The sequence below is a fragment of the Anomaloglossus baeobatrachus genome, chromosome 9 (assembly GCF_048569485.1).
Source record: "Anomaloglossus baeobatrachus isolate aAnoBae1 chromosome 9, aAnoBae1.hap1, whole genome shotgun sequence".
Taxonomy (NCBI): domain Eukaryota; kingdom Metazoa; phylum Chordata; class Amphibia; order Anura; family Aromobatidae; genus Anomaloglossus; species Anomaloglossus baeobatrachus.
Genome location: NC_134361.1, coordinates 172,648,158 through 172,668,388, shown reverse-complemented (window position 1 = coordinate 172,668,388; position 20,231 = coordinate 172,648,158). Strand labels below are relative to the sequence as shown.

General features: G+C 48.9%; 1 protein-coding gene across 2 annotated transcripts; it reads right to left on the bottom strand.

Moving 5' to 3' along the window:
- Positions 1-1,977: 1,977 nt before the first annotated feature.
- On the bottom strand, positions 1,978-18,774 carry RPS4X (ribosomal protein S4 X-linked). 2 transcript variants are annotated; one of them, XM_075324042.1, is made up of 7 exons: positions 18,663-18,774; positions 17,022-17,099; positions 16,696-16,876; positions 10,028-10,125; positions 7,943-8,114; positions 5,586-5,743; positions 1,978-2,123 (listed from the first exon to the last, which is right to left on the bottom strand). In XM_075324042.1, exons 1-7 carry the CDS (start codon positions 18,663-18,665, stop codon positions 2,022-2,024), a joined length of 792 nt encoding a protein of 263 aa, XP_075180157.1. In that variant the 5' UTR covers positions 18,666-18,774; the 3' UTR covers positions 1,978-2,021. The 2 variants fall into 2 exon arrangements, with proteins under 2 accessions (XP_075180157.1, XP_075180158.1); XM_075324043.1 differs by lacking the exon at positions 18,663-18,774 and adding an exon at positions 18,578-18,657.
- Positions 18,775-20,231: the final 1,457 nt, after the last annotated feature.

Below are 20,231 nucleotides of genomic sequence, written 5' to 3'. Positions count from 1 at the left end.
AGCCCGGCGTCAGAGCTTTGAGGCCGGCAGGATCCCACTTCCACAGAGCCCCCAAGGGGATGTGGAAGGAAAAAACAGCATGTCAGGCTCCAGCCCTGTACCAGCAATAGGTACCTCAACCTTACAACACCATCCAGGGGTGAGAAGGGAGCATGCTGGGGACACTATATGTGTCCTCTTTTCTTCCATCCGAACTAGTCAGCAGCTACTGCTGACTAAAATCTGTGGAGCTATGCATGGAATGTCTGACCTCCTTCGCACACAAAGCTAAAACTGGAGTACCCGTGATACCACGGGGGGGGTATAGCCAGAGGGGGAGGGGCCTTGCACTTTTAGTGTAGTGCTTTGTGTGGCCTCCAGAGGGCAGTAGCTATACCCCAATCGTCTGGGTCTCCCAATAGAGCGCTGAAGAAGATTTTTTTTTTTTTTTAAATGACAGCTTTCAGTGTACAGCTAACATCAGTCTGAAGCTGAACTTCACAGGATACCAACATGGCAGCTTTCAGTATTCCATCAACAGCCATGGAGCACTGGAGGGAGCCGCTGACATTGTGCATGTTGTCACCTCCTGTCAGCATCATCCACCCGCTTCATTGTGATCATGTGTGCACTGAGCAGCTGCTACAGGCAAGAGGGGATGGTTTAGGGGAAGACTTCATCCCTTGTGCACACTGGGACTCTATGCTCTTAGCTCCTGCAGTGTCAGTGTACAGGGATGGGGATTAAGATCAGGCAGTGCTCCAAAGTGAGTGCTGACAATCAACATAAGGGGAGGGGTGGAGGACAGTCATTGATGGGGCAGAACTGTGCACCAAGCTCTTGGCCATGCTAAAGGTGGTGTCACACACAGCGACAACGACGTCGCTGCTACGTCACCATTTTCTGTGACGTAGCAGCGACGTCCCGTCGCTGTTTGTGACGTCCAGCAACGAGCTCGCCCCTTCTGTGAGGTCGCCGCTCGTTGCTGAATGTCCTGCTTCATTTTTTGCTCATTGCTCTCCCGCTGTGAAGCACACATCGCTGTGTGCGACAGCGAGAGAGCGACGAAATGAAGCGAGCAGGGAACCGGCTTCTGGCAGCCTGCGGTAAGCTGTAACCACGGTAAACATCACGTAACTAAGGGAAGCCCTTTCCTTGGTTACCCAATATTTACTTTAGTTACAGCGTCCGCCGCTCTCACGCTGCCAGTGCCGGCTCCCTGCACACAGCTAGAGTACACATCGGGAAATAAGCAAAGGTTTACTTATTAACTCGATGTGTACTGTGGCTATGAGTGCAGGGAGCCAGCGCTAAGCGGTGTGCGTTTGTAACCAAGGTAAATATCGGGTAACCAGAGAAGCACTTTGGTTGGTTACCCGATATTTACCTTCGCTACCAAGCGCAGCATCGCTTCCACAGCGACGCGTGTCATTATGATCGCTGCTGCGTTTGACAGCTAAGCAGCGATCATAACAGCGACTTACAAGGTCGCTGTTACGTCACAGAAAATGGTGACATAACAGCGACGTCGCTATGTGTGAACCCAGCTTAAGAGTGCATCTTTTAAATTATGTAATAAAATTAGGTTTTAGTAAATTTATTTAGTGTGCAGTCTGAGTGAAACCTGTGCTGATGGCAGAAAACGGACATGTCACTGTGAAGCACACTGACACGCATGTGTAGGCATGGACAAGTGCGCAGGCCCATTGATTTTAATGGGTCTACGTGTGTCCGAGTCTGCGGTGTGAAAACTGACGTCACACATACTGAGGAGGCCCAACACAGCCTGCATCTGCCGACTCAGCTCCCATCAGTAGACGCAACACATACATCTAACTCTAGATATACATTGGACATAATAATGGGAGCAGAACCAGCAGACACTTGTCTATAGCAGGAGATATATCCCCTGTAACATATTCCTGCTGTCACGTGTACAATCAATGATGGATTTGCTCATATATATTACACAGAAGAAATCAAAGCCGAGAACAGAGGTCAGAACAAGGGTTTATTTAATAAAGGTTTCTCTCTGTCTGGACTCAACCGCTGGACTGCTTGGCTGCCAGTCTCTTGTCTCTCTCCTCAGCAATGGTTAGGCGGATACCCTTTCCACGTGGCAATGAAACCCAGGGCTTGTTACCCTAGAAAAAAAAAAGAAATACATAAAATCAATCTTTTTCACATTTAGGGAAGGGAAAAAAAAAAAAAAAAAAAAAAAAAAAAAGACCCCAATATAACCCCACAGTAATTCACAGATTTCTATAGGAATCCAGTAAACTAGTACATTATATACAAGGTCCACAGATAAGCGAGTACACTACATATAAGGCCAATATCCACGCAGGCATCGCCCTGCGCTCTCAGTGACTGCAATGAGCAGATGCACATGGGGATTGCACACACCCTATACACGCAGCCAGTTTGCGGGGTCACCACTGCTCAATGTAATCAAGTCTGTTCATTAGCATTTATTACAGATTGTGATTAGGAGGAAAAAAAATAAAAAGCGACAGAATATTGGTAGAAAAACATTTAAAAGAATACTCTAACTTAACCCCTTTACGTCTGATGATGTATATTTACGTTATCGGCCCCCATCACGCACTTGACAGCTGATGACAGCCAGGAACTGCCTAACAACTGTGGGTGGATCCAAGATCCACCTGCAGATGTTAACTAGATAAATGCTGTCGTAAAAATCACTGACCACAGGATTTATCACCTTCAGGTTTCAGTCACTGCTCTGTGTATGGAGAGCGGCGGCTGTAGCCAGGCCTCCACACTGCCTGAAAGCTGCTTAGCATTAGAGTCAGCTGTCAGTCAGTGCGAGGGACGCGGTTACAGCCGCCGCTCTCCATACACAGAGCAGTGACTGAACCCACACTGCCCTTGTGATAAACTGGAACACTGCCGGGAGGATTAAACTTCTCCCTGCAGCGTGGCTTAATGTATAGGCTGCAAATGCTATTAAACCAGTGATTCCCCAACTCCAGTCCTCACGGCCCCCAACAAGTCATGTCTTTAGGCGTTCCTTAGCTTTGCACAGGTGATGTCATGATAGTGCTTCCATCACCTGTGCAATGCTGAGGAAATCCTGAAAACAACCTGTTGGGGACTGGAGTTTGGGAAACACTGGATTAAACCGATTAACCCCATATATGCAGGGTAATAGCATTTTCCCACGTAACAGGTTCCCCTTTAATGTCTCATGTACCTGCTCCATCCATGTTACTCACAGATCAAACATGTTTCTATTATGATCTGGGAGGGTGGTGATTTAACTTTCTGCAGAAATAAAAACCTACCAATACGTGCCCACAGGGCTCTGTACCTGCAGATTTTGCCGCGGAAAACCTGCAGATTTATCTGAGCTCCAAGATAGGGCTCTGTACCTGCAGATTTTGCCGCGGAAAACCTGCAGATTTATCTGAGCTCCAAGATAAATCCACAGGTTTTAGCAAGTGCAGACACTCCTCATGTTACCCTATGGGACATAGTGAGTGCGGTGTCCATGCTGCGGTATGTGCGGCTGCGGAAATCCCACAGCCACACGTAACTGCATGTCCATTATTCCTGCGGAAATCACGGCCCTCCACTATGGAGATAGAAGCCGGGACTTTCGCAGGTAAGCCACACGAATGTCTGCAGGTTTACCGCAGCTATTTTGCTGGAATCCCGCCGCTATGGGTAGCTGCAGATTGCAGGGAGCTGCTGCGGGAAACCTGCGAATATATCCAGAGGTACAATGTCCCGTGGGCACATAGCCTAATGGGAAACCAGACACTGACAAATTTCAATCTGTGTGCTACAATATTTTCACCACTGTCTGATCAGTATTTTTTCCACCTCCAAAAGGGGCCAGACAAAGTTTGAAGCCTCAAATCTAGCACCCCCACCCCATACCTGTGTAACTCTGCACAATAGCCCATGTATAAATAGATTAAAGCTGTATTCCCATCTTAATGATCCTATCCCAATATATACTAGGCATAACAATAATATTCGCAAATACCTCCAATTAGAAGTGAAGCATAGTTCTCCTGATATAGCCATGGTCTCTTACCTCATGTGCAGGGCATTGCAACTTAGTTGTTCATGGTTGTAACCATGGATACTTAACTAGCCGTCACTATGAGTGGACGTAACTATTGGTAATTAAGCTGCAATGCCCTGCACGAGGTAAAAAAGATGGCTATATCACAAGAACTATAATATGTTTCTTATTGGACGTATTTGCTATTATTACGACCACTATATATTTGGATAGGATCTTGGGAGATGGGAATACCCCTTTAATTACATATACAATTTTGTGCAAACATTTTAGGCAGGTGTGAGAAAAAAAATATAAATAAAATGTTGGTTTTACAAGCAAAAATGTGAAGGGAGCAATTTGGTGGTTTTTGTTTTGCCAATCTGTGATGGGTGCATGTGTACATTCACAATGTCCAAAAACTAAAAGAATAATTTGGCAACACCATAAAAAGAGGAATCTATGGACTTCATGGGATTTTATTATTGCTCTATTTACTCTGAAACTGCATTTAGACAGCACCATAAAATGTATAATATATATCGTATATGCTAGAGTATAAGCCAACCCGAGTATTAGCCGAGGCCCCTAATTCTACCACAAAAAACTGGGAAACCGTATTGACTCCAGTATAACCCTAGGGTGGAAATGCAGCAGCTACTGGGAAGTTTCAAAAATAAAAATAGATCCCAATAAAATGTACTGTGCCCATCCTTGTACTAATGTGCCCATCCTTGTACTAATGTGCCCATCCTTGGGCCCTCTAGTAAAGTGCCCTACAGTAATGTCCTCCCACTGGTCCCCTTGTCCTCTATTATGAAATAATTATTCTCACCTGTCCTCCATTCCCGCAGTGATCTCAGCTGCTTCTTGTAGACGCTTCCGTGATCGCGTCCAATGCACAGGGCTGCAGGCTGCCATCGTGTCTTTACTGCAGGTGAATGCTTTACGGCCACAGCGGTGCAGTAAAGCATTCAACTGCAGTAAAGCCATGACAGCAGCAGCGGTGGCCCTGTGTACAGGACACGATCACGGAAGGGTCTTTGCGCCTGCGGTCTCCAAGAGGCACCCCCTTGATGATCACGCCCCGTGCATGGAGCCGCCGCTCCAGGATGCCATCGTGGCTTTACAGGAGTTGAATGCTTTACGGCAGCAGCAGTGCGCACAGGGCCACCGCTGTTGTCAGCGCTTTACAGTAGTTGAATGCTTTGCTGCATTGCCGCTGCTGTAAAGTATTCAACTGCAGTAAAGACATGACAGCATCCTGCAGCCCCATGCATCAGTCACTATCACGGAGGGGTCTACGTGCCTTGCGGTATACAAGAAGCAGCTGATGTCACTGCGGAATTGGAGGACAGGTGAGAACATGAGAATTTTTTTTGTGGGACCCTGACCCGAGTATAAGCTGAGGGGGGCATTTTCAGCTTGAAAAAAAATGGGATTAAAAACTCGGCTTATACGCAAGTATATACGGTAAGTTCTACAACACAGTGGCCGTGTCACATACAATGACAAACACTTCTACTAATCACAGAACTAGAATTGACTTTCAAGCATATTAAATACTTACTTTGCCAATGACGAAAATGTTGGACAGTCTTGTGGCAAAGCTGTTGCCATTTGCATCCTTGACGTGAACTACATCAAAGGACCCGGGGTGCCTCTCCCTGTGGGTGATGACGCCAACTCGGCCCAAGTTAGCACCTCCAGTCACCATGCACAGGTTGCCTATAACAGAAAGTCAGAATATCAGAAGAAGGAACACAAAAAAAAACAACAACATTCACAGATATTGTAACTTTTTACCCTCCGATTGCCATGGAATTTGTTTTTGAACGCTCATTTTTCCATGCCTTCTTTCAAAAGCAACAGAACCCATGTCCGAGTTTCACAGGATTGAGACCGACGGCATCAATTAAATGGATCGCAACCGCAGCGGGACTTCAGCATCAGCGGCAGGTGTAAGGGTATGTGCTCACGTTGCGTCGTGTCCCTGCAGAAATTTCTGCAGCGATTTGAAAGTACATGTGCACATCAAATCGCTGCAGAAACACAGTGTAATGAATGCAGTGAAAAAGCCGATTTCATGTGCTCTGGATGCAGCCCCCACCATAGATAGAGCGGGACCTGCATCCAAAGCGCACCGGTAAGTGACATGTTGCTTTTAGAACGCAGTGTTTTGGCAGCATGCAAATCGCTGCGTTCTAAAACGCAACGTGTGCATGGATTATGCACATTCATAGATTGTGCTCGGGACGCAGGACGCGTGCAGTTACGCTACAGTGTAATATGCACACATGGGCACACAGCCTAAGACTGATGTTGGGTATAGGACAGGCGGTATCTGCTGTGTGTGAAAAGTCCTCTGCTTCTGAGCCCCCCACATCCCAAGACAGGCACAATGTCCTCTTTACAGGAAGAGGTTCAGAAAGGTACAAAAAAGATCTAGTGGTGCGAAAACATCGGATTTACTGCTGAATATTTGTTTAGACACTCAATTGCATTTTGAAGTGCCAGTATGGTGCATAGGATCCTAAGTAAAACATTACAATTTTAGAGTCCTCATTGGTTAATACATTTTAATGGCTAACTGAAAAGGTAATAAGTAGCAAGTTTGAGGTAAGATTTCAAGAAATCTCATGCATATGCTGTGAAAACTATCCACAGTTAAGTGACAGGATCACCAGCATTTCCTTCAATGGTGTGCAATGCAGAGGGTGAAATATCCGGCTTTCCTGCACATTCACAATATCCATAGCAGTAAGACACTGCAAATAATCACTGCGGGAGGCCCAAGTGAGAAACGCTACATGGGAACAAGAAAGTCACAGCAAATCTGAAGGACTATGCTGTGACAAATGGTGTAACTGACATTCAGCCCTTTTTACCGCTTTCCGACATGTAGCGTATGTCACATCTGGCGCATGGAGGGAACACAGAAGCTGTTCCCACGCTATGCACTGCAGGAGATGGCTGTGTTATACAGCTGGACTCTGCTTCCAACAGCAGAGATCAGAGCCAAGACACGTCACATGACCACTGACAGTGCCACCATGCAGACTGTACTCCTGCCAGGGCCCTGTACCCTCTGTACCAGTTCGTCTACTGTAATTTGTATCTGTATTTTGTATATAACCCCTTGTCATGTACAGCAGCATGATGGGCACACTACAGGACGGGGACAGGGAGAGGGCACAATATTACAGGACGGGGACAAGGAGGGGGCACAATACTACAGAATGGGGACAAGGAGGGGGGGCACAATACTACAGGACGGGGACAAGGAGGGGGGGCACAATACTACAGGACGGGGACAGGGAGAGGGCACAATACTACAGAACGGGGACAAGGAGGGGGGCACAATACTACAGGACGGGGACAAGGAGGGGGGGGCACAATACTACAGGACGGGGACAAGGAGGGGGGGCACAATACTACAGGATGTTTTATATGGTATTCATTTTAAAACTATATTGCTTACAAGGAGATAAAATGTATCAAAAAGCATTTTATTTTACCACCGAAAATGCTTTATTATATAAACAAACAAAAATGTCACATTTGTTATAGTAAACGAGCGAAAAATGTTCCAAGAAACGTGATCCAAAAGGTTTATAGGAAAAAAAAATAAAATTGCAGCACTAAAAATGTCAGATTGTCCTGCAAAGAATGCAGCCCCTCAAATAATATTTTTTTCTATGTGTGGCTCTTATACTCAGCAGAGTTTGAGACCCCTGATCTAGGGAAAAAGGAAACTCTTGCCAAGTCTCTAGTGAGGTAACTGCATCTGTACCTTTTGGCATAGACCAGTAACACGAGTCCAAATTCATTACCACCCACCACCACAGAATCCAACTTGCCGCACATTTCTGGCACAACAGCAATAAATGTTGGCAGATATCTGTGCCGACAGTGCCGCACTCTTACCGGTATCAAACTTGATGAATTCTGTGATCTTGCCAGTTTCCAGGTTAATCTGAACACTGTCATTGACCTTAATAAGGGGGTCTGGATAGCGGATGGTGCGGGCATCATGGGTCACCAAGTGAGGGATTCCCTTTGTTCCCATCCAGATCTTCCTCACTTTGCACAGCTTGTACTGCAAAAGTAAGGGAGTGTTAACACACATGCACACAGCAGAAAACAGACCAGCAAATCCACAGCAATACATAGACCTGAATATGGTATAACACTATATTGTCGTGAAACTACAGAAAGATTCAAAACAATCCTCCTGTAACAGAACATGCTGGAAATATAACACTGCACAGATGAACGCATATCACAGACTTCAAAGACGCAAATTTATCATGTGGGGATAGTGGGAAGTCAGTTGTGCTGTAGACTGTTGCAGTAATTTAATCAGTCGCACATTTTGCCCATAAACTCTTCTGTCTAGAGAGGATAATAGACTATGTGATGCTAGATTGACAATTCCTGCTTTAGCGGTTACTCAGATTTATGAATGTAACCTTCAGTATCAGTTATTAATGATGGGGTGTCTACCACATAATGCAGAAAGCGCCCCTAAGTGCAGACAAGCCCGGCTCCTGTGCACATCAAACCTGGGCCACAATGCACTTCTAGCATCTCCCGTACACACATACCTCCTCATCCCGTCCTCCATCCTTCGGTGTCCCTCAAGGCTCTGTCCTGGGGCCCTTACACTTCTCAATCTATACTTTTGGCCTGGGACATCTCAAAGTGCTATGGCTTCCAGTACCACCTATATGCTGATGACACTCAGATCTACCTCTCTGGCTCAGACGTCACCTCTTTGTTGTCCAGAATCCAGGAGTGTCTATTGGCCAAATTCTCCTCCTCTTTCTTTCTGAAGGTCAATGTGGACAAAGCTCTCACTTATCCCCTACCTGATCTATCACAATAAATTACACCACGTCTCTTTCCAGTTTCTAAAGTCCACTGCCTCGGAATAACCCTGGATTCTGCCTTTTCCTTAAAACTGTACATCTAAGCTCTCACCACCTCCAACTCAAAAATATTTCCAGAATTCATCCTTTCCTCAACTCCCAATCTACGAAAATCCTAATGCAAGCCCTCATCATCTCCCGGATTGATTACTGCAACATCCCACTCAGTAGCCTCTCTGCTAATACTATCGCACCTCTCTAGTCCATCCTTAACTCTGCTGCCCAATTTATTCACTCCCCTCCTCGGCACTCCTCCATTTCTGCAAATGCCTTCATTGGCTCTTAATTCGCCAGCCTATCCAATTCAAACTACTACCGTAACACTGACTTACAAATCCATCCATAATCTGTCTCCTAAACACTAATCTCCCGATATGCTCCCACAGACCTCCCCCTCTTTCCTCCACACTTAACCACTCCTCATCCTACTGCCTCAAAGACTGCTCCCGAGTATCCCCTCCTCTGGAGATCTGTGCCCCAACACATCCGATTATCTGCTACACTTGCAAGCTTCAAACTGAATTTGATAACCCATCTCATTAGGAATGCTTATAGCCTGCAATGACTCCATGCCCACTTCCCCACTAGAGATGCTGCAACCCTCCACCTATTGTCTCTTCCCCATTATCCTGTATAATGGAAGCCCACAAGGGCAGGGTCCTCTTCCCTCTGTACCAGTCTGTGTACTGTGATTTATACGTAGCCCCTGAAATGCATGGATTTAAACTGCTCCTTTGTTCAACACTATCAGATCCATTGGCTATTTTCTTGACCAGCAGACTTATCCGTATATCCTTCTCTTGCGTTTCCTGCTGGTTTTATTCCAGCACATGGAGCAGCAGCAGCTCCCTATACAGGAGTTGTGCCAACCCAGCCAGGTGAGTAGTGCCATACTATCTACAACGTATATTGCCCGGGTGATGCCCTATGGTGCACTTTTTAGCTTCACACACAAGCACAAGGCACATTATAGATTCAGCACGGTTATGGAGAACGTATAAACAAACGTTTTCAGACGTCAGGCCTTGGTGCTGCATTTTACGTGAATTGTCCGTACAACACATTGTTGGGGGAGATTTACCTTTGCCTCTTCAGCTGTGATCCTGTGCACTGCAAATCTACCCTTGGTGTCATACACCAGACGGAAGTGCTCGCCAGTTTTTTCAATGCTGATGACATCTATAAAACAAGACCAGAGGATGAATCTTAATTGTATTGAAGAGTTCAACCCTTAAAGGAATTTTACAGGCAAAAATAAAAGCTCCCCAGGTGCTTGGAGCTGTAAAACAAAAAAAACCATAACGCTGCTCCACGCGCAACAGGTCCACTGTGTCCTGCGATTTGCTGCAGCTTTAAGTAAGTGATGTTTTTCTGATGACTGCTGCAGCCAAAGGCCATAGTCGTCCTGCTGCTCATGGATCAGCCATTTCTATTCCGGTGTCAGCGCTGACACACGGAGCGGTCTATGCTGGATCCAGGTAGGTACCGGAAGGGGACTTGGTTAATTTTTTTTTGTACAGCTCCAAACCTGTGAGGAACTTTTTATTTTTGCCCAAAACCCCGCTAACACAGGCTGCTAATCTCAATGGAATCGGCGTCTATACAGTAAATTGTATTAAATGCTTGTCACTCAGAAGTAATGAACACTTAGCTATTAAGAGGTCAAAAGTAAGTTGTAGGCTATGTGCGCACTAGGCGTTTTTGCCGCGTTTTTAGCGGCGTTTTTTACCGCGTTTTTGTGCTGAAAACGCAGTGACATTGCTTCCCCAGCAATGTCAATGGGTTTTCAGAAGTGCTGTCCTCACACAGCGTTTTTTTTTAGCTGCGTTTTTGTGGTGACCACAAAAACGCAGCATGTCAATTATTTCTGCGTTTTCCACTGCGTTTTTCACTCATTGAATTCAATGAGATGTTAAAAACGCAATGAATAACGCATATAGCCGCGTTTCTATGACTAAAAACGCAGCTATAAACGCAAGGGGTGGGTACTACAGTGACGTGTACAGGAAGAGGATTCCTTCTGTTGGTAAACACAGAAGCATGAATCCTCCCGGTACCGTCACCGCTGCTTCCACCTCCCGTCCTGTGCATGTCAGCTCCGTGCGGCGCCATGTCTGGGCGGGAGGTGGAGGGAGCGGCGAAAACCAAAGTGAACACTAGAAAAATAAAAAAATGTCATATACTCACCTGTCCGCAGGGTCCCGGTGCCATGCCCGCTCCCATCTCCTCCCGGTCCCGCCGCTCTGGCTGTGTGCAGTCTCCCCGGGGCAGGACCTTGCTTGCAGGACCTGGCGCTGATCACCTGATGCAGTCACCTGACGCATCAGCTGATCGCGGTGTCGCCGGCTTTTTCGCGCCCGGCCGGCTATCAGCTGATCCTGCCGTCAGGGGACTTCATCAGCTGATTACCGGCAGCTCCGGCAGCGATCGTATAGGATCAGACTCCTGTCCAATCGATCGCTCCAGGAGCTGCCGGTAATCAGCACATAAGTGAGTATTATTTTTTTTTTTTTTTTCTACTGATGCATCAGCTGATTGTATAATCGGCGTTTATACAATCAGCTGATGTGTGATGGGATTCAGGCATTTGATCCTGACACATCATCTGATCGCTTTGCCTTCCAGCAAACCGATCAGATGATATTGGATCCGGATTGGACGGCGCGGGACCCTGACCCAGGATTACTGCGGAGGGGGGTTTATTTCAATAAAGATGGAGTCACTAATTGTGTTGTGTTTTATTTCTAATAAAAATATTTTTCTGTGTGTTGTGTTTTTTTTTTATCATTACTAGAAATTCATGGTGGCCATGTCTAATATTGGCGTGACACCATGAATTTCGGGCTTAGGGCTAGCTGATAATATACAGCTAGCCCTAACCCCATTATTACCTAGCTCGCCACCCGGCTTCAGGGCAGCTGGAAGAGTTGGATACAGCGCCAGAAGATGGCGCTTCTATGAAAGCGCCATTTTCTGGGGTGGCTGCGGGACTGCAATTCACAGCGGGGGTGCCCAGAAAGCATGGGCACCCTGCACTGTGGATTCCAATCCCCAGCTGCCTAGTTGTACCCGGCTGGACTCAAAAATTAGGCGAAGCCCACGTCATTTTTTTTTTTAATTATTTCATGAAATAATTAAAAAAAAAGGGCTTCTCTATATTTTTGGTTCCCAGCCGGGTACAAATAGGCAGCTGGGGGTTGGGGGCAGCCCGTACCTGCCTGCTGTACCCGGCTAGCATACAAAAATATGGCGAAGCCTACGTCATTTTTTTTTTCTTTTTGGGCAAAAAACTGCATACAGTCCTGGATGGAGGATGCTGAGACTTGTAGTTCTGCAGCTGCTGTCTGCTCTCCTGCATACACTAGTGAATGGAGGATGCTGAGACTTGTAGTTCTGCAGCTGCTGTCTGCTCTCCTGCATACACTAGTGAATGGAGGATGCTGAGACTTGTAGTTCTGCAGCTGCTGTCTGCTCTCCTGCTTACACTAGTGAATGGAGGATGCTGAGACTTGTAGTTCTGCAGCTGCTGTCTGCTCTCCTGCTTACACTAGTGAATGGAGGATGCTGAGACTTGTAGTTCTGCAGCTGCTGCCTGCTCTCCTGCATACACTAGTGAATGGAGGATGCTGAGACTTGTAGTTCTGCAGCTGCTGTCTGCTCTCCTCCATACACTAGTGAATGGAGGATGCTGAGACTTGTAGTTCTGCAGCTGCTGTCTGCTCTCCTGCATACACTAGTGAATGGAGGATGCTGAGACTTGTAGTTCTGCAGCTGCTGTCTGCTCTCCTCCATACACTAGTGAATGGAGGATGCTGAGACTTGTAGTTCTGCAGCTGCTGTCTGCTCTCCTGCATACACTAGTGAATGGAGGATGCTGAGACTTGTAGTTCTGCAGCTGCTGTCTGCTCTCCTGCATACACTAGTGAATGGAGGATGCTGAGACTTGTAGTTCTGCAGCTGCTGTCTGCTCTCCTGCATACACTAGTTCTGCAGCTGTCTGCTCTCCTGCATACAATGAACATTTTGAAGGAAATGACATCAGACCTTTTTTTTTTTTTTTTTTCATCAACAATCTTTAATGGCATTGTGCACTGATTAAAAACGCAGTGAGCAAAAACGCAGCAAAAAACGCACCAAATCGCGGCAAAAACGCATGCGTTTTTGCCGCGTTTTTTTAGCCGCGGGTGCGTTTTTTAGACAAAAACGCACATAAAAACGCAGCGTGAAAAAAACGCCTAGTGCGCACATAGCCGTAAACAGATCTCCAGTGTGAACTGGAAAGGAAAGTACAGCCTCAGGCCCCCTTCACACGCACATGCCTCTGGTACATGTTTGGCAGTTTTCTCACGTACCGGAGACACGTACACCTAGGTTTTACTATGGTTTTGGACACGCATGTATTTGCGCATGGAACGTGCGTCCGTTCCGTACTTGCGTGTTTCTCATGCCGACATGTCCATTTTCTCTCTGGCATCACGGGTGTCACACGGAACGCAAACGTGTCACACGGAACACACACGGATGTGTTCCGTGTGACACACACCGGAGAGAAGACATGTGTCTAAAAAAACCCCCAAAACTTTACTCACCTTCTCCAGCCGCTGCTGTTACTTGCTGCCGACCGCTGCTCATTATATATTCACTTCACTGCGGCCGGAAGCTGCAGCAGCGGGGAGTCGGCAGGACCGGAGATCGAAGATCAGCACCACAGACAGCAACGCCAGGGACAGGTGAGTAGAAAGTTCCGTTCTCCGTGTGTTATCATGGATAACACACGGAGAACACACGTCGCCCATAAACAAGGGTCACGGAGGTCAAAACGCACCCCTGACACGTCCGTGAAAAAGATGCCTGGTTTTTCACGAATGTGTGAGGGAGGCCTCAGAGAGGGCAGAGAACAGACTACAGAAAAGGGGCACACAAGCTGTATAGCACACCACTCCATCCATTGTAGAGTCCTGTGTGTACCAAAGACCAGAGCTGCATGTTGGAAAACCCTGACCGCACAACATAAGTGTAGGAGATTCCAGAGTCTGATTGATCCCCACGTGCAAAACACTAATTTAGGACAAGAAAGGGTCAAACTCAGTTGCCATTACCAATCTGTGATTGTGGGATACATGGAAATAACTAGGTAGCATCACTAATCCAGAGGTCAAGATATCAGGTCAAAGCGATTGTTGTAGAAGCTACATATATCAAAAACACTTATCCAGAATGCCGGGCTTTTGTCAATTTCTGACCCGCACCCTCAGAATGCCGGGCTTTTGTCAATTTCTGACCCACACCCTCAGAATGCCGGGCTTTTGTCAATTTCTGACCCGCACCCTCAGAATGCCGGGCTTTTGTCAATTTCTGACCCGCACCCTCAGAATGCCGGGCTTTTGTCAATTTCTGACCCGCACCCTCAGAATGCCGGGCTTTTGTCAATTTCTGACCCGCACCCTCAGAATGCCGGGCTTTTGTCAATTTCTGACCCGCACCCTCAGAATGCCGGGCTTTTGTCAATTTCTGACCCGCACCCTCAGAATGCCGGGCTTTTGTCAATTTCTGACCCGCACCCTCAGAATGCCGGGCTTTTGTCAATTTCTGACCCGCACCCTCAGAATGCCGGGCTTTTGTCAATTTCTGACCCGCACCCTCAGAATACCGGGCTTTTGTCAATTTCTGACCCACACCCTCAGAATACCGGGCTTTTGTCAATTTCTGACCCGCACCCTCAGAATGCCGGGCTTTTGTCAATTTCTGACCCACACCCTCAGAATACCGGGCTTTTGTCAATTTCTGACCCGCACCCTCAATGCCGGGCTTTTGTCAATTTCTGACCCGCACCCTCAGCAGTGAGTAGCAGCAGACCAGGTCTGTATAACGGCCTACAATTACCCCATAACACCATGTTTGCTGGAGCACCTCAGCTACACCCGAGGACTGGTGCACAATTCAGTGAGGTTGAAGCAACTGGTTTTCCCATTTGTGCCAAAATGCTGAGGGATAAAAAAAAACAAACAACACACCTTTAGGGTCTCTCGAGACTACAGAATGTGGGCGCATCAGCAAAGTGAATGACATTTCACAAAATCTCATTCCAACACAGTAGTCCAGCATAATGTGCACTGCAGATTTGCTAAAACCGTTAAGTCCCCATCACACACAGAGATAAATCTTTGGCAGATCTGTGGTTGCAGTGAAATCATGGACATATTGTTGCATTTGTACACAGCCACAAACCTGGCACTGATTGTCCACAATTTCACTGCAACCACAGATCTGCCGCAGATTTATCTCTGTGTGTGACAGGGCTTTTAGAAATAAAAATGTCATGTTTCCTCAGCACACATGATGTGTTGTCTACTATAGTTATTTCTGAATCTCTTAGATCCCCATCTTGGGGGGAGAGTGGGGGAGCGCAGTGCGTGAGCCCCAATGGGGACAGTATTGCCAATGTATGTAAAGCACTGTGGAATTAATAGCGCTATATAAATGAATAAATAATATTATTATTATTAATTACCTGCCAGGACGTGAATGTACCGTATTTTTCAGACTATAAGACGCACTTTTACTCCCAAAAATTTGGGAGGAAAATGAGGGGTGTGTCTTAAAATCCAAATATAGCTTACTAAGGGGGGTGGTGAAGAGTCACTGGAGCCAGGACAATATTGTGCTGCTCTGTGCGGCAGGCGGCGCTGCCCCGCAATGTTCTGTGCAGTGGCTGGCGCTGCCCGGCAATGTTCTGTGCAGTGGCTGGCGCTGCCCGGCAATGTTCTGTGCAGTGGCTGGCGCTGCCCGGCAATGTTATGTGCAGTGGCTGGCGCTGCCCGGCAATGTTCTGTGCAGTGGCTGGCGCTGCCCGGCAAGGCTCTGTGCGGCAACCTGCGCTACTGTGTGCTGGTGCTCAAGATATCAGCAATAAGTTCTACAAATAATGGCGCCCAGAGTCTGCGCGTGCACAGATTGAGCTCTCGGCTCAAGCTCCCATCTGCATAAGCGTCGACTGCGACCGCCATTTCTTTGAAGCCCGCACCGTCGACATCTTCACAATGGCCAGTGTCCGCAGCAAGCAGTAGCACACAGCAGCGTCGGCCACCTCAGCAAAGCTCCGCAGTGAGCATCTGGGCCCCCTCTGCACCGCCCGCCCGTAGCATGGACCTACTCCACCGCCGCAGCCTCCTGTGACCCCCCGCTCCACTACTGCCCCTCTCCGGTAAGACACCACCGGATTATAAAACGAATCCCAGATTTTTTTTTTTTTACTTTTTTTAAGCTCTAAATTTGGGGTGCGTCTTATAAAATGAAAAATACAGTAATAGGCAGGTATCCGTACTGTTGGCATCATCAGCACGGTTCACTTCCCAACAGAGTGTCCCTGGATAACCCTTTTAAGTGTTATGTCCCCCTAAAACATAATCCCCAACAAATGAGATAAGGAATAATCGCTGGGGGGTTTGCCTGCCGAGACCCCCAAAGACCAACAGTGGGGCTTCAGAACCTCAAAAATAGTGTTAAGTGACCCCTGTCACAAATAGTCTCCTCCGCTCCCTTCATTGTCAATAGGACTGAATGGAGTACCACCATTTACCATATACAGGTATTCAACACCTAAAAAACGTCATGTACTGTTCTAATACACAGTAGCCAGTGTTAAAGAAAGAAAAACTACAAGTAACAGACAAACCAAGCAGCCTCACATCGCTCTACTGAACCAATGTAGGACAGACACTAGCGGAGTACAGTCCGATCTGCGCTCACCCATGAATCCAGCAGGGTATGTGATGTCTGTGCGGACCTTGCCATCAATCTTGATGAAGCGCTGCATACAAATCTTCTTCACCTCATCTCCAGTCAGGGCGTACTTCAGTCTGTTCCTCAAAAAGATGATGAGGGGCAGACACTCCCGAAGCTTGTGGGGACCGGTGGACGGACGTGGAGCCTGCAGACCGATGGGTCACGTGATTACAGAGCAAAGACATAAGTGGGTCTGTACAAATGAATTACATCTCTAGAATGGCGGCATCCTGGGAGTTGTAGTTCCATGGTGCACCATTAGGCCAGTACAGCACATTATAGATACTCACAAAGACACCAGTCAGCTTGTCCAGCATCCAGTGCTTGGGCGCCGCCACGCGCTTCAAATGCTTCTTAGGTCCGCGAGCCTATGGGAAAAGAAAGGGTCAGCACAGGATACAGCGAGCAGCACATAAGGACGCCATCGCTGGAGAGAGTCACGGCGCGGGCGTTCCAACACTGCACATGAGTCCCGATTACGGCACGGGCCACAGCACAGGCGTTCAAACACAGAGCGGGTCGTGGCGGGGCACCATAAGAGCGGGTCGCGGCGGGGCACCATAAGAGCGGGTCGCGGCGGGGCACCATAAGAGCGGGTCGCGGCGGGGCACCATAAGAGCGGGACGCGGCGGGGCACCATAAGAGCGGGACGCGGCGGGGCACCATAAGAGCGGGACGCGGCGGGGCACCATAAGAGCCGGACGCGGCGGGGCACCATAAGAGCCGGACGCGGCGGGGCACCATAAGAGCCGGACGCGGCGGGGCACCATAAGAGCCGGACGCGGCGGGGCACCATAAGAGCCGGACGCGGCGGGGCACCATAAGAGCGGGACGCGGCGGGGCACCATAAGAGCCGGACGCGGCGGGGCACCATAAGAGCCGGACGCGGCGGGGCACCATAAGAGCCGGACGCGGCGGGGCACCATAAGAGCCGGACGCGGCGGGGCACCATAAGAGCGGGACGCGGCGGGGCACCATAAGAGCGGGACGCGGCGGGGCACCATAAGAGCGGGACGCGGCGGGGCACCATAAGAGCGGGACGCGGCGGGGCACCATAAGAGCGGGACGCGGCGGGGCACCATAAGAGCGGGACGCGGCGGGGCACCATAAGAGCGGGACGCGGCGGGGCACCATAAGAGCGGGACGCGGCGGGGCACCATAAGAGCGGGTCGCGGCAGGGCACCATAAGAGCGGGTCGCGGCAGGGCACCATAAGAGCGGGTCGCGGCAGGGCACCATAAGAGCGGGTCGCGGCAGGGCACCATAAGAGCGGGTCGCGGCAGGGCACCATAAGAGCGGGTCGCGGCAGGGCACCATAAGAGCGGGTCGCGGCGGGGCATTATAACACAGGCAGACGAGTCCTGATACGGCCTCATTCACACGTCAGTATTATTGATCAGTATTTCTCATGTGGATGATGTGAGGAGTGTCTCAAAAACACAGACCACGTGTCAATCCATCAGTTCTCTGCAGTTCCCCCTGGATTAGGCACACACTGATGCAACAATACCGACGTGTGAACGAGGCATAATAAAGAGAAGGACCGGCCCCGCACATCACTGGAGGCCCAGAGCAAGTCACTGCGGAGCATACACAGGCAGGGGCCGGCCACCCCCGGAGCAGCACCGGCCCCGCACACCCCCACAGGTCACACACGGCCTCCCTCCCGGCTCGCAGCCTCGGCACAGCGCGGTCACTGCACAGGCTCAGGCCGGTCAAGGCCTCGTCACACGCCTACGCCTCAGCCAGTATCCGCGGACCGGACCACCATGGCCATAACACTTTAGGAAACGAAAACCCCGCTAATAACGGCCGGGGCAGAGGCTCCCCGGTATACACAACAGTACCATGAATAAACGGGCGCAGGTGAGGAGCCCGGCACAGAGGATGGGGCTGGATACAGAATCTGGGACAGAGGAGAAGCATTCTTACCATGGCTGCGTCTGCAAAAGAAAGGACCTCCTTCTTCCGGGGCGGGCGGGAAAACCGTGCGCCACAGACGGCGAGCGAGAAAGGACAACACTTCCGTGTGCGTAGTGCGGAATAGTGGCCTCTGCTGCATAGGACTGGTACTGCACCTGATATGCCCCCTGCTGGATAGGACTGGTACTGCACCTGATATGCCCTCTGCTGGATAGGACTGGTACTGCACCTGATATGCCCTCTGCTGGATAGGACTGGTACTGCACCTGATATGCCCTCTGCTGGATGGAAATGGTACTGCACATGATATGTCATCTGCTGGATAAGAATGGTACTGCACCTGATATGCCCCCTGCTGGATGGGAATGGTACTGCACCTGATATGCCCCCTGCTGGATGGGAATGGTACTGCACATGATATGCCCTCTACTGGATGGGAATGGTACTGCATATGATATGCCCCCTGCTGGATAGGAATGGTACTGCACCTGATATGCCCTCTGCTGGATAGGAATGGTACTGCACCTGATATGCCCTCTGCTGGATGGGAATGGTACTGCACCTGATATGCCCTCTGCTGGATGAGAATGGTACTGCACATGATATGCCCTCTGCTGGATAGCAATGGTACTGCACATGATATGCCCTCTGCTGGATAGGAATGGTACTGCACATGATATGCCCTCTGCTGGATGAGAATGGTACTGCACCTGATATGCCCTCTGCTGGATGGGAATGGTACTGCACATGATATGCCCTCTGCTGGATGAGAATGGTACTGCACCTGATATGCCCTCTGCTGGATAGGAATGGTACTGCACATGATATGCCCTCTGCTGGATGAGAATGGTACTGCACCTGATATGCCCTCTGCTGGATAGGAATGGTACTGCACCTGATATGCCCTCTGCTGGATGGGAATGGTACTGCACATGATATGTCATCTGCTGGACGGGAATAGTACTGCACCTGATATGTCCTCTGCTGGATAAGATTGGTACTGCACCTGATATGCCCTCTGCTGGATGGGAATGGTACTGCACCTGATATGCCCTCTGCTGGACAAGATTGGTACTGCACCTCATATGCCCTCTGCTGGATGGGAATGGTACTGCACCTGATATGCCCTCTGCTGGATAGGAAGGGTACTGCACTTGATATGCCCTCTGCTGGAAGGGAATGGTACTGCACCTGATATGCTCTCTGCAGGATAGGACTGGTACTGCACCTGATATGCCCTCTGCTGGATAGGAATGGTACTGCACCTGATATGCCCTCTGCTGGATAGGAATGGTACTGCACCTGATATGCCCTCTGCTGGATAGGAATGGTACTGCACCTAATATGCCCTCTGCTGGATGGGAATGGTACTGCACCTGATATGCCCTCTGATGGATGGGAATGGTACTGCACCTGATATGCCCTCTGCTGGATAGCAATGGTACTGCACCTGATATGCTCTCTGCTGGATAGGAGTGATACTGCACCTGATATGTCTTCTGCTGGAGAGGAGTGGTACTGCACATGATATGCCCTCTGCTAAATAAGAATGGTACTGCACCTGATATGCCCTCTGCT